The 12,387-nt window shown below is 65.9% G+C and overlaps 2 protein-coding genes across 3 annotated transcripts; one reads left to right on the top strand and one right to left on the bottom strand.

Moving 5' to 3' along the window:
• Positions 1 to 1,730: 1,730 nt before the first annotated feature.
• Positions 1,731 to 7,340, top strand: DALRD3 (DALR anticodon binding domain containing 3). 2 transcript variants are annotated; one of them, XM_064453636.1, is made up of 13 exons: positions 1,731 to 1,980; positions 3,014 to 3,300; positions 3,377 to 3,657; positions 3,899 to 3,957; positions 4,056 to 4,178; positions 4,503 to 4,573; positions 5,163 to 5,221; positions 5,579 to 5,661; positions 5,763 to 5,886; positions 5,999 to 6,057; positions 6,157 to 6,270; positions 6,464 to 6,532; positions 6,771 to 7,340. In XM_064453636.1, exons 1-13 carry the CDS (start codon positions 1,957 to 1,959, stop codon positions 6,888 to 6,890), a joined length of 1,473 nt encoding a protein of 490 aa, XP_064309706.1. In that variant the 5' UTR covers positions 1,731 to 1,956; the 3' UTR covers positions 6,891 to 7,340. The 2 variants fall into 2 exon arrangements, with proteins under 2 accessions (XP_064309706.1, XP_064309705.1); XM_064453635.1 differs by lacking the exon at positions 1,731 to 1,980 and adding an exon at positions 2,036 to 2,877.
• A 152-nt stretch (positions 7,341 to 7,492) lies between these two features.
• Positions 7,493 to 12,377, bottom strand: WDR6 (WD repeat domain 6). Its single transcript, XM_064453628.1, has 6 exons — positions 12,278 to 12,377; positions 9,785 to 12,197; positions 9,359 to 9,454; positions 9,036 to 9,152; positions 8,707 to 8,825; positions 7,493 to 8,591 (listed from the first exon to the last, which is right to left on the bottom strand). The coding sequence occupies exons 1-6, from the start codon at positions 12,360 to 12,362 to the stop codon at positions 8,101 to 8,103; spliced, it is 3,321 nt and encodes a 1,106-aa protein (XP_064309698.1). The 5' UTR covers positions 12,363 to 12,377; the 3' UTR covers positions 7,493 to 8,100.
• Between the last annotated feature and the right edge of the window lie 10 nt (positions 12,378 to 12,387).

The raw sequence follows: 12,387 nt of genomic DNA, 5'->3' as shown, positions 1-12,387 counted from the left end.
TCCCCGTGGCGGCTCCCCGAGGCCGTCCTCGCCGGCGGCCGGGTGGCGGAGGGCTGGAGGCGCTGGCAGCAACGGGTGCCGTGCCATGCTGCCGCGGGCACAGGTGCTGGGGCGGGTGCCCTCCCTCGGGAACAGCTCAGGTTTCCGGGCCCCGCGGGGGGCTGCTGGGCTGGCACCAGATGCTCCTGCCCCACCGGGGCTTTGTTCAGAGCCATTTCCTTTTGGCTCGGCTGCGCCACCCTCCCCTTGGCACCCGGCCCACGGTGCGGGGGGAAGCCTGTGGCACAACCCCAGCCTCTGCTGGCACCCCCAGCCACAGCCGGCCTGGCTGCAGCTCCCATGCAGCTCCTCTGCCCCAGTTCCTGGTGGTAAGTCGCCCTCTGCCCCCTTGGCCCGCTGGCTGCCCCGGGGTTGGGGTGGCGTGGCGGTGGCCCCCATGCCCGTCCCTCCATGGCGTCGGCGCGGGCAACGGAATCCCAAAAGCAGCTGTCCCCACTGCGCCCAGCTGCCCTGGGGTTTCGTTACCCGCGCTCCCGCCCCCGCCTCGTCCCACACGCCCCCCACCCTGCTGCCCGCTGCCGTCCCACACCAGGCCAGGCACTGGGCATGAGCTGCTTGCCCAACTCCAACCCCTCCATGGGGCTGGGGCAGCATATGGGGGCCACAGTGGGAGAAAGGGGGGTGTCGGGAAGGGTTATCACCAGTGCCCAGCCTCACAGCTCAGCCTCTTGTACAGGAGGTGGGTGCTCTCCGGCAGTCTCGTGCCCCCGACGGCTAAAAATAGCAGCTCACTTCCTGGGGACTAACTGCTGGGGCGAGCGTGCCGAGTGGCGGCTCTGGCTGCTGGCCACAGCATGGATGTGGCCACCTGCGCTGGGGTGGTGCAGGTCATGAGATGGGTGAGCTTCCTGCTGCCACCAGCCTGCACCAGGCTCTTCCTGGCCCCCTGCAGCCCCCCAGTGCCAGCAGGGCCGAGCGGTGCCCGGGCAGGATCCGTCCCTCGGAGAGAGAGATGGCTTTGGAATGACACGATCACTCCCGCTGAGCAGGCAGCCAGAGAGCCATCGGGGATGTCGTGTCTGTCCAAAGCTCTTTCGGCGCCCCCGAGAGTCCCCCCCCCCGGTCCACCGTGCTGCCAGGCCTCACATGGGCTGCTTGCGGGGAACCCTGGCGCTCTGGGGATGGATCCAGCCTGGACACCACCCTCAGCAGCAACACAAGGTCCAAGTGTGTTCCCACCTGTGCCGGTGCGTCCCTCCTGGCCAGCCGGGCAGGGGTCCTGGGCGGCTCCTGCCCTGCAGACAGTCAGCAGTTGGTCTGGTGTAAGCAGTGATTCTCAGATCACCTCTTGGCTGTGGGTGGTGCAGGGAGCACCCCAACGTGCCACGGCCCCACAGTGCCGGAGGGGATGCAACCCTCCCCCATCTGGGGGACATGTCCCTGCTTCTGCCCTGGGGCTGCAGGTTCACACTGCCTGTGGGCTGCAGTCCCAGGGGGGACTTCAGAGCTGCCCGTGGAGTCCCAAAACGAGTTGCTGCGCTCCCAGCAGAGCTTACACAACAGGCCGTTCTGGCAGGCTCTGTCTGCCCTGGCCCCCTGCGCACATCAGCCCTGGAGGAACCGGTTTGGGCCCTACGGGCAGGGCAGAGCGGCCCCCCCACCCCAGCCTCACGGGGAGAGCAGGAAGGGAAGGGCAGGGAGGGAGGTCCCCAGCTCCCTGGGGACACGTGCTCTCAGCTGCCGTGGGGGGGTTTGGTGCTTCCCAGATACCCGCTACCCAACGAGCAGTCACGGGGCTGGGGCTGCGGGCACGCCAGGCCCTTATCCCTGTCCCCAGATCAGAGTTGGTGTCGATGGCAGCCCCAGAGGGGAGCAACAGCCCGCACTGTGCTCAGGGAACTGGGCAGCAGCGTGGGCTCTCCACTCTTTCAGATCTGCACTTGAGACGCCGCCGCCATGGAGGAGCACAGCTCTGCAGATGTAATCAACGGCATGATCTAATCGTTTCCACCTCCTTCCTCTTGGGGCTGACGAGGGGGCTGCTTTGCTAACGTGCGGGAGGGCAGCTCCTTGCCCCCATCCTTCCCACCAGGGCCAGTGGAGCAGGCAGAGCTGGGGCAGCGAGCAGGCTCCACTGAGGGCATGGCAAGGCATGCACCCACTGCCACTTATCGCCCTTCACTGTGCAGAGCCCGGCTGCGGTGCTAGACTGCACCTGGCAAGAGCTGATGGTGCCCGTCAGCCATCCTGTCACAGCCCCAGCCAAGTCCCGGCGGCCTCAGGGATGGCCAGGCTGAGCCCCAGCAGCCTGTGCTGGGCCCTGCTGTGGCCTGGCCATCCTGGAGCGTGGCTGTGACAGGTTGGGGTCCCCTCCCGGAGGCCTCTGTGGAGGGTGGCGGTGTCAGGGCACACACGCTCCCGTCGTCTCCCGGCCCGCCGAACTCCGCCGCCGTCCCCAAGCACCGGGCACACAGTAGCCCGCCACACCCATCATGGCGGCATCGCACTGACCGCCACGCACATCATGGCGGCCCCCATAGGCCGTTGCCCCCAAGATGGCCGCACTGCCCCATCCAACCCGCCCGCGCCCAAGATGGCCGCCCTGGAGGGCCGCGTGCCGCGCCCAACATGGCGGCCGCCTGCCAGAGCCCGGCGGGCGAGCGGGCTGATGACGCCACTTCCGGCGGAAGCTGCGGCCAGGCTCCCATGGAGACGGGCGAGGGCCGGCCGGGGGTTGCGGCCACGCTGCGGGCCCTGAACGGGGCGCTGGGGCGGCCCGCCGCTCTCTGGGTGAAGGAGAGCGGCGCCCGCAACCTGCGGCACCGGGACTTCCTGGCGCCCCGGGCCGCGCTGAGCGCCGCTTTCCCCGGGGGCCAGGTAGGCCGCGGCCGGGCCGGGGCCAGCACGGAGAGGTCGGAGCCGGGGCAGGGGCCAGCGCGGAAGGGGAGGGGGCGGGGCCTGCGCCGGGCCACGTGCGGGCAGGGGACTGACTCCTTGCCTTCTTGCCCGGCAGGTGCCCGCTGACGTCGTAGCGGGCGTGACGTCACTAAGAGGCCCGGGGGTGCTGGCGGTGCGGGGCTGTCAGGAGACGCCGGCGGGGCTGGCGGTGCAGGTGTGGCGGCCGCAGGCCTTCGAGCGCCTGTTGGGGCCACAGCCCGCCCCGTCCCCAGCGCTGGGGGTGCAGGCGGGGTGGGTGGTGCTGCACTGCCCGGCTGTGCGCACCCCCGCTGCCCTGCGGCCCCGCCACCTCCGCTCCCTCTTGCTGGCCGACCACCTGGCCCAGCTGCTGCGCACCCAGGGGTGAGTGCCTCGCCCTGCCGCCACCGCCGCCCTGCTGCCCACCGCCCTGCCACCATCATGTTTCTCCCTCTCGCAGGGTCGGCATCCGCCTGGTCCCTGCGCTTGCCGAGGAGGGGAGCCGGGATGTCCTGCGGCAGCTCCGCATCGACTGGCCCTCTGGCTCCAGTGGCTCAGCACCCCCTGATGCTATCTCGGCCTTGAAGCGGGCCCTGGGCCGGTCCCCCTATGCTGCAGCCTGTGAGCAGGGGCCAGGTGTAGCCATGCTGCCTGAGGATGTAATCTCAAAAGTGCATTTGAAGAGCTTCGTGCAACAGCAGGGCTTGGTGGGCTACGACCCCAATCTAGATGTCCTTCTTGGTGAGCCTTACATGTACAGCAGCTCTAGTGTGACAGCAAGGGGGAGTGAATGGCTGCAAACAGGCCTGTTTCCTTTTTTTCCGATCGTTTTTATGGAAAATAAGGGGGGTTTAGATCAAAATGGCTTTCTCCTCTTATTCCCCTTCAGTCTGGTTTAAGCCAGAAATGCACAGCCTGATGCAGGATGGCAGGGGTGTGGTGAACCTTCGTGTTCCGTTCTGAGTGTCCTTCCTTCTTTCAGTGACAGAAGGGAAGCTGCGGTCCCTGGCTGAGCTGCAGCAAGCTGTACAGCAGTGCACAGTGAGTAACACTGCCATGCTTCCTACCTCTTGCTTTCCAGATGTTGTTCCCTTCTGTCACATGGTAGCATTTGAGCTCCCTGCTGTGCTCTGCTGCAGGCTGGAGGTCAGGGGAGCTGCTGCAGCATTGTACATGTGGTGAGCTGTGAGGAGGAATTCCAGCAGCAGCAGCTGGATCTGCTCTGGAGAATTTTGGATCCAGGAGCCCACACAGCTTTGCAGGTAAGGAACTTTCAAACTTCCTCACTGTGGGTCTAGCATCCTTGCGCTCAGCCAGCCTCCTGCAATCCCCACAGCGAATGCTGAGGTCCAGCCTTGCTCCCTTGTGAGGCTTCCCTTTGCGTTGGCAGTCCCTCCACACTCTTGCCCAGGTGGTGGAGCGGCCTCTCTGCCCTTGGGATTTTAGCGCTAAAGAAGGAGGGGCAGGAAAAGACTGCAAGGAGACAGCTAGAACATGGCTGGTTTTAGCCCAGTTCTCCTGCGCTGTGTTTTGGTGGAGCTTCTGAGGCTTTGACCCCTGGCCCTGGCCTCTCCTCTCTCTTTCAGAAGCACCTTGTCTGTGGGCCAGTGAAGGTGACAAACCCCTCATCGCCCATCGGGGCAGACCAGTACTTCCAGTAAGTTGGTGTGTGGCAAGGCGCCTGCCATGCTGCTTGCCTGCCAAGGATCCCTGTGCTCTGCCTGGCCCTGTAGGCACCAAGGCAGCCATGCTACAGTGCTGAATGAGCTGGTGGTGCACAGAGAGTTCTGCGTAGTGCCTCCATTCTGCTTTTCCATAGCTCAGAGCTGTTGTGAGAGGACTGGAGGTGCAGACTGTCCAGCTTCTGGCCCTCTCAGTGCTGCCAGGGGGCTGTTGGGAGGAGAGGCAGCGGCAGGAGCTGGGTGCTGCAGCGGTGCAGGGTGGTATTTCCCTGCCTTCACGCATTAGCGGATGGCTCTGGCACAGGGGCAGCCCTTTCTTAGCCACAAGGCGGAGCTTGTGCCCGGTGCAGTGGGTTCCTTGCAGCCCTCCCAAGGCAGCGGCACAAGGGGCTGGCCGCGGTGTGGCTGTCTCTGCCTGGATCCTGGAGGTTTTGCACTGATTTTGCTCAGCTGGGTTGCTGCTGCAGCTGGGATGCCCTGAGGAGCCCAAAGGCTGGGGGAGCCCTAGGGTGCTCTCTGGGGCTAGTTCAGCCCAGGGGCAGTGGCTGTGTCTGTTCCTCCCAGGCTCCGAAAGCGCCAGATGTACGAAGCCTCTGTGATGAAGTATGGGGAGCTTGCACAAGGTGAGGGTTTCCTTCGTGGCTCTGCACAGATGTCACTCTACTCCTGTCTCCACTGCTCCCATGAGTCTGCTCTCCTCATCTCTGTGTCTGCAGCCAGCAAGGCTGTCCCCAGCACAGTGCTCCCTCTCTCCTCTGCCACTGGAGCCAAGTGCTGACCTTGCTTGGGAGAAGGTGTCTAAACTGCGACCTGGGCACCGGCACAGTGGCACCTGCAGATGGGGGCCAGGGCTGGGGAACTGTGGTGGTCCCCAGCTTTCACTGGAGCCTCCTCACCCCAGGGGGGTTCCTGCCTGGGCGCTGGGGGTGATATTACACGGGAATGGAGTAATATGTTTTCCACACCTGTGTTTTCCACAGATGAGGCCTGGACTGAGGTGATTGATACGCTCACAGTGGCTGCCATCAGGTTTGAGATGCTGAGCACTGCTCACAGGAGTCAGGTAGGACAGCAGTTTGTGCAGAGCCAGGGCAGGCAAGCTGTGGGGATAGTGGAGCGGCTCTGTGCTGAGCAGCCTGGACTGAGACTTCTCACTGCCCTCAGATCACCCTGGACCTGGAGGACAGCAGCATCTCCACGAAGGGAACCAAGAGCGGCGCCTTCGTGATGTACAACTGTGCCCGGCTGGCCACACTCTTTGACACCTACCAGCGGGCTGTGGAGCAGGGTGAGCACCAGCCCCACAACCCTCCTCTAACATCTACTCCTGGGCTGTTTCTCATGCCTGGAGCCACAGGGGCTTCTCTGGGCACAACAACAGTCTCTCACCTCCTTTCCAGGCACATACCCACCTCTCCCACCAGTGTCAGAACTGAACTTCTCCTGCCTCCGGGAAGAGGTGAGTGCAGAGAAGGGAAATGTGGGGACCTTGGCTCTGGTGCTGGGTACTGCTGGCCGAGGAGGGTCTGGCCCTCTGACACACGTAATCCTTTCACAGGGTGAATGGCTCCTGCTCTTCAACTATCTCCTGCCCTTCCCTGAAGTCCTGCAGCAGGCAGCTGTGCTACCTGCACCCACCAAGGGGATCCGGATCACAGCCAACACAGAGACAGTAAGTACCACATGCTGTAGCACCCATGGGTGCTGCTCCAGCAGTCCCAACTCAGGGCAAAGCTATGTGATGTGGGGGCGGTGCTGAGGGAAGAAACTGCAACACTCCTGGGGCTGCTCCTGTTCTGCTTGTGGGGGGGAAGGGCACAAGACCAGCCAGACCCCACCATGCCAGCAGAAGCTCTGTCTTGCAGGTGTGCAAGTTCCTGATCCAGCTCAGCATGGATTTCAGCTCCTACTACAACCGGGTCCACGTCCTGGGGGTGAGTTGGATGTCCCATCCCTGCAGGCTGGCGACCCTGTGGTCCTTCCCAGGCCTGGACTGCAGTTGTGGAGCAGCTGTGTGGGGAGTAGGCTCCAGGGTCCCAGCAGCATAATGCAGCCTTGCACCAGGCCCTCCAGGATACATACACAGGGTGCAGAGGCAGCAGTGCCTCTAGGGCCAGCCTGTCAAGGGGCAATATGGCCACCAGCCCCAAGCCACTGCTTTTCTCCCTGCAGGAGCCATTCCCACACCTCTTTGACCAGATGTTTGCCCGCCTCCAGCTGCTGGGAGCAGTGAGGGATGTGTTCCACAGTGCGCTGGCGACTCTGCACCTCCCTCCTCTCAACCAGATCTGAGCCACCACTGAAGCACCATGCCATGGTGTGACAGGCACCAGGACAACATGCCATGGGGGGAAAAGGACAGGTCACATCCCCCCAGCAAGGCAGGGGGCTGCCTGATGGTCAGGCAGGGAGACAGGCCTTCCCCTCCTGCTGCCATGTTTTGAGGCTTTGGTTATGTGCAGCCTGTGGCTGTGCCCAGCATGGGAGATGGGTGTGCCTGCTACATCCACACTAGCAGAAGGAAGGATGCCTGTGGCACCCTTGCAAGCCAGGCTGGGGAATGCTGGAGGAGGCAGTGCTAAGGACCAGGACACCACACAGCCAGGCACCAACCTTGCTTCCCTCAAAGCCATTTATTGAAGGTTGCTCCGTGCTGGCAGGGAGCTCCTGAGGCTAAAGGCTCTTGTCGGACCTGGGGCCAGGGCCCAGTACCGGGGTCCAATACACTTGTTGCTGGACAAATGCTGTGTGTGTCTGACCCCAACAGAGTGCCTTGCCCCCTGAGGGACTGCCAGCCGTATGCAGCTGTTTCTGTTTCCCTGTGCTCTGACTGCACTGGGTCCTGCTGCTGCACAGCACAACCCACTCGGGTTGAGGCCGCACTGAAGGGTTGTGCTGAGGGGGTGTGTGGCCAGGCCCAGGCTGGCACACCACCTGTGGGTTGCTGCCCCCTCACCCTGCAGGGTGCTGCTGCAGAGGATCAGCTTTCCCCCTCATTTCAGCAGTGTCCCCAGCACTGCAGGGTCAGCTGTCACACAGGGCCCTGCCCCAGGGAGCACAAGGCTGTAGCCTGCCACATGCCACACCTGACCAGCCTTGGCATCCTGCTGCTCTCAAGCAGGGAGGGCACAGTGCTCAGTACCCTCCCAGGCATGTTCCTCTCTGGGACCAGGGCTGGAAACCCTTGTCATAGGTCCCTCGCACCTCAGGGAGGAAGAACTTCTGGGCAGGGTGAGCCAAGGACCCCACTCCTCCTTTACTGGTTGGGGAGCCATAGGCTTGTCTAGGACAGGCCATATCTGCCACCTTCTCTGAGATTGCCAGCCTTGAGCACCCCAGACATGGCTGTGCTGTCCCCAGAGGAGCTAAGCACACCTGTCTCCTCAAGAGTGGACACATCAGCATGCAGGCTGGGACAGGGGCTGTGGTGACAGGCAGAGCACAAGTGCAGGGTGCCCTCCCCAGGCAGGTGGGGAGGAAGGTGTGCTGCATGCCTGCCCCGTTACTGGGGAGCCTCCAGCAGAGCGGGCCTGGTGGGGGCCATGCTGTGCAGCATCTCCAGGCCCTGCCCGCAGAGCACGCAGCAGTACCGCAGCTCCCCGCCAGCCTCTGTCACCTCCCAGCAGTCCAGCTCAGCCAGGTCAGGCACATGGAAGAAGGTGGTGCTGAGTGCGTCCAGCCCGCCCGGGCCCCGGTGCCACAGCGTCAGGCGCTGGTCCACCGAGGCAGAGAGCAGCAGGTCTGGCTGCAGCACCCGGATCCCTGTCACATGGGCGGCGTGGGCGCAGGGCCTGGCCACCCGCTCCAGGATGCGCAGGCAGGTCCCTGCTGCAGCCTCGTCCCCGCCTGATGCCACCTCCAGCAGGCAAACATGGATCGAGCCGTCGTCACTGCCACTGGCCACCAGGTACTGTCCCTCTGGCATCACGTGGACATGGAGGCTGTTCACACCGCAGCTGTGGGCCATGATGGTGAGCAGCGGGGTGCCCAGGGCTGGGAAAACAGGCTTGGTCAGGAGAGTGATGCTCACCTTGGCCAGAGGGAGCAGAGGGGCCACCAGCTGTCCCCCCCCAGGAGGCAGAGTAGAGGTGCTGGCAGCTACACCAACCCAGGGGCTGCATCTCTCCCTCCGCTTGGTGCAGGGCATCCATTGCATCTGTGATGAGGCTGGTGATGTCCCAGAAGGCGATGCTGCCATCAGTGGCTGCGCTGCACAGAAGGTGCCTCCTAGAGAAGAGGTGTTGGGGGAGCCTCTGGCCACAGCCCTGTGACAGGCAGCCCTGAGGGTCCCCACCGAGATCCAGGGAAGTGGCAGAACAGCCCCTGCAAACCGATTTCTCCTTTCCCTCCAGCCACTAGGCTGCCGCTGCCGTCCCTATGAGGAGAAACTCTTCTCCCCAGAGCCTTGGTCATCACTGCATGGTGTTCCGGACTCACCTCTCCCTTCCTGCCTGCGTGTGCAGGAATGCCTCCACCTTCAGCACACAGCGCTGGTGGTGAAATGACTCCGCCACCAGCACCAGCTTCCGGGCAGCCTCCAGCAGCCCAAAGACCCTGTGTTGGAGTAAAAGGCAGTCAGTCACGGGAGAAGGGGGCTCCCAGCACCTCTGCCCACACTTCCCACCATGTGCTGTCCTGCTAGTGGCTCAGGGCCGGCCACATCCATGGCAGAGCCTCTCCCACGGAGCCTGCCCTGCTCCTATTCCCCCTTGCCAGCCCCAGCTCTGTTCTCCCTGCCAAGCACTGCAACAACTCCTCACCGGACTGATCCATCGCTGCAGGCAGCAGCCAGGAACTTCCAGATTGTCGGCAGCTGCTCGGAGCTGGTCCCGGGTATGACCGACAGGGACATGTACCTGCAGCAAACATGTGACGCTCACTGACACCTTGGTGATACCTGTGGCCTCGGGGAGGCGGGTGGCCCAGCAGAGCACCCAGTGTGGGATGCAGCTCTGAGCACTCAGAGGAGGCAGGAGGAAAGACTGAGCCTTTCCCTAACCCCCAAAGCCCCTCCAGGCCCAGCTACTGGGCATGGGACATGTGCCTAAAGCCAAGCCCGCTCCTTCTGCCTCAGCTGAGCCTGCAGCCACACAAAGGGGCATCCCAGTGGAGGCCAGCACAGTTCCCAGCATCATCCCAGAGTGTGGTCACTGCTAAGCCTGCCTGGTATGGTCCCTGAGATTCACCTCGTCTCCGGGTCCATCTTGACAAGCTTGTGCCTGTTCTTCTTCCGGTCCCAGTGCTTGTCCAGCCGGTGGGAGGCCACATGGACAACCTGGCAGGCCACGGCACTCTCAGAGGCTGGGTCCCAAGCACACAGCAGCTGGTAGCACTCGATTTGTGCCCGGCCACCCGCAGAGAAAAGCAGGGCAGACAAGCCCTTGTGGTCAGATCCCGTGGGGCCAGCCAGCGCCAGTGCCCTCACACTGGAAATGTGGTCACTGAGCCGGGCGAGTGGCACGGCCCCCCGGGAGTGCTCACTGAGCACTACAACGCAGGCCGTGGTGTCCTCGCTGCCAGTGACAAAGATGTTAAGGGCAGTGTGGCCGGGCACCTCCACGGCCCCTAGGCGCCGTACGCAGGTAATCGCCCGCCCATGCAGGGACGCCAAGAGCACCTGCTGCTCGCAGGGCTCAGCCTCGCGGCGGTACAGCATCACATCCCCGCACTTGACAAAGGCGAAAGCCTCAGTCGAGGAGCTGCTGCAGTAGCTCCAGGAGCGGTGCCCCCCGCCACAGGGGACACAGTGGAGGTTTGTGCCGGTCCTGCTGCTCCACACCACAAAGTTGTCAGAGTGAAAGCCCAGCACGAGCAGGTCCCCATCCAGGGTGAAGCGCAGCTCCTCGATCCACTGCAGCCCTTTGCAGGGCCTGTACTTCCGCAGTACCTCCAGCCGCTGGCCTTGCAGGCAGAGCTGGCGGTAGCAGCCATCCCGACCGGTGCTGTAAATGTAGCCCCCGTGGCAGGTCACTGAAGTAACCCCTGTCTTCCCGTGGAGCCCGAAGAGCACAGAGAGCGGGGCCTCAAGGGGAAGAGCCCCTTTGTGCGACAAGCAAGAGAGCTCTGACTGTCTGCCGCAGTCCTCGCCGACTGGGTCTGTGCTGCCATTGGCGATGCCAGTGCTTTCCACAGCCTGCCCTGGGGAGCTGCTGCAAGGGAAGAGGAGGAGGGAACCCCGGCGGTCCCCGCAGACCAGCAGCCTTTCCTGGGGCAGGAAGGCTGCGCAGGTGTGCCAGCACTGCTTGCAGGGGGGCAGGAGGTAGCGTCCCATGAGCCACACCTGGGGTTCCTGCCCAGGGCGGTGGGTAACGTCCAGCCAGATCATCTCCCCGTCGGGCCCGGAGACCAGGAGGGCAGCAGCAGTGTCGGGGGGCAGCCCGGGGCGGGAGACCCAGCCCAGCCCGCGCACGGCCCCCTCGAACAGCCTCAGACCGGTGGAAGCCTCGGGGTGCCCCAGGGCGAAGATGAGGAGGCGCCCGTCACCTCCGGCTAGGGCACAGAGCGCCTGGGCCCCGCCGGGCAGGGGGGCGGCCGCCAGCACCCCGCGAGTCCCACCGGTGGTGGCGGCGGGCAGCACCGGCACCCAGCGCCCCTCCGCCGCCTCGTAAGCCGTCAGCCCGCCCGCCTCGCCCAGCGCCAGCACCCGCCGCGGCCCCGCCAGCACCACGGCCCGCGGCCGCCCCGGGGCCCCCAGCGCCGCCGCCACCGGGGCGCCGTCCAGAGCCTCCCGCCGGGGCCGGCAGAACCGGACACCGCCGTCATCGCCGCCCGTGGCGAGGCAGCCGCCGGCGGGGCGCAGGGCCAGGGCCCGCAGGGCTCCGCGGTGCCCCCGCCGCGCCCGCAGCACGCCCCCGCCGCCGTCCCACTCCAGGCAGGCGCCGTCCTCCCCGGCGCTGACCGGGCACGGCCCTCGCAGCGCCACGGCGGCCACCCGCGACCCGTGCCCGTAGCACACCATCAGGCAGGAGCCGTCCCCGCCGCCCATCTCGCCCACGGCCCAGACCCGCACGCTGCGGTCCTCGGAGGCGGAGGCGAGCAGCCCCCGCGCCGCCGCGTAGCAGAGGGCCAGCACCGCGCCCCGGTGCCCGAGCAGCCTCCGCCGTGGGGCCGCCGCCGCCGCTGCCCGCCACACCACCACGCTCCCCGTCGCCGTACCAGCCGCCAGCGCCAACCGCTCCCAGCCCGTCCCCGCCAGCACGGCACAGCGCAGCGCCCCGGCCCCGCCGCAGCTCGCCCGCCGCAACCAGCCCCCGCCGCCCCGCCACTCGTACAGCCCCACGGACCCGCCGCCCAGCGCCAGCGCCAGCCGCCCGCCCGCCGCCCACCGCGCCTCCCACACCCGCGCCCCCAGCTCCCGCGCTGCCCCGCCGCCGCACGCCGCCAGCCGCGGGCCGCTGCCCGCCCCGCCCCGCCGCACCGCCACCACGGCCAGCCACCGCCCGCCAAAGGCCGCCACCCGCACCACCGACCCGCCGCCGCCCCCGGGGCCGGGCTCGGCCCGCAGCCCCTGCACATCGGCCTCACGCAGCACGCTCCGCCGCCCCGCCGTGCCGCCGCCGCCGCCGCTCAGCCGGAACGCCGCCACCTCCGGGCCCGTGCCTACGGGACACCTCGTCAGCCGCCGCCGCCGCCCCTTCTCCCGCCCACGGCGCCGGTCCCGACGCCGGCCCCGCGCTCACCCGCCAGCAGCACGTCCCCCACGAACTCGAGCGCCGTTACCGGCGCCACCAGAGCCACCGACTCCATCTTGCCGCCACCGCTCATTGGCCTGACCCCGCCGCCCCGCCCC

Source organism: Phalacrocorax carbo, chromosome 6 (genome assembly GCF_963921805.1).
Source record: "Phalacrocorax carbo chromosome 6, bPhaCar2.1, whole genome shotgun sequence".
In the NCBI taxonomy this organism is placed as follows: Eukaryota; Metazoa; Chordata; class Aves; order Suliformes; family Phalacrocoracidae; genus Phalacrocorax; species Phalacrocorax carbo.
Note: the sequence above shows the minus strand (reverse complement) of the source record. Positions and strands in the feature narration are given on the sequence as shown.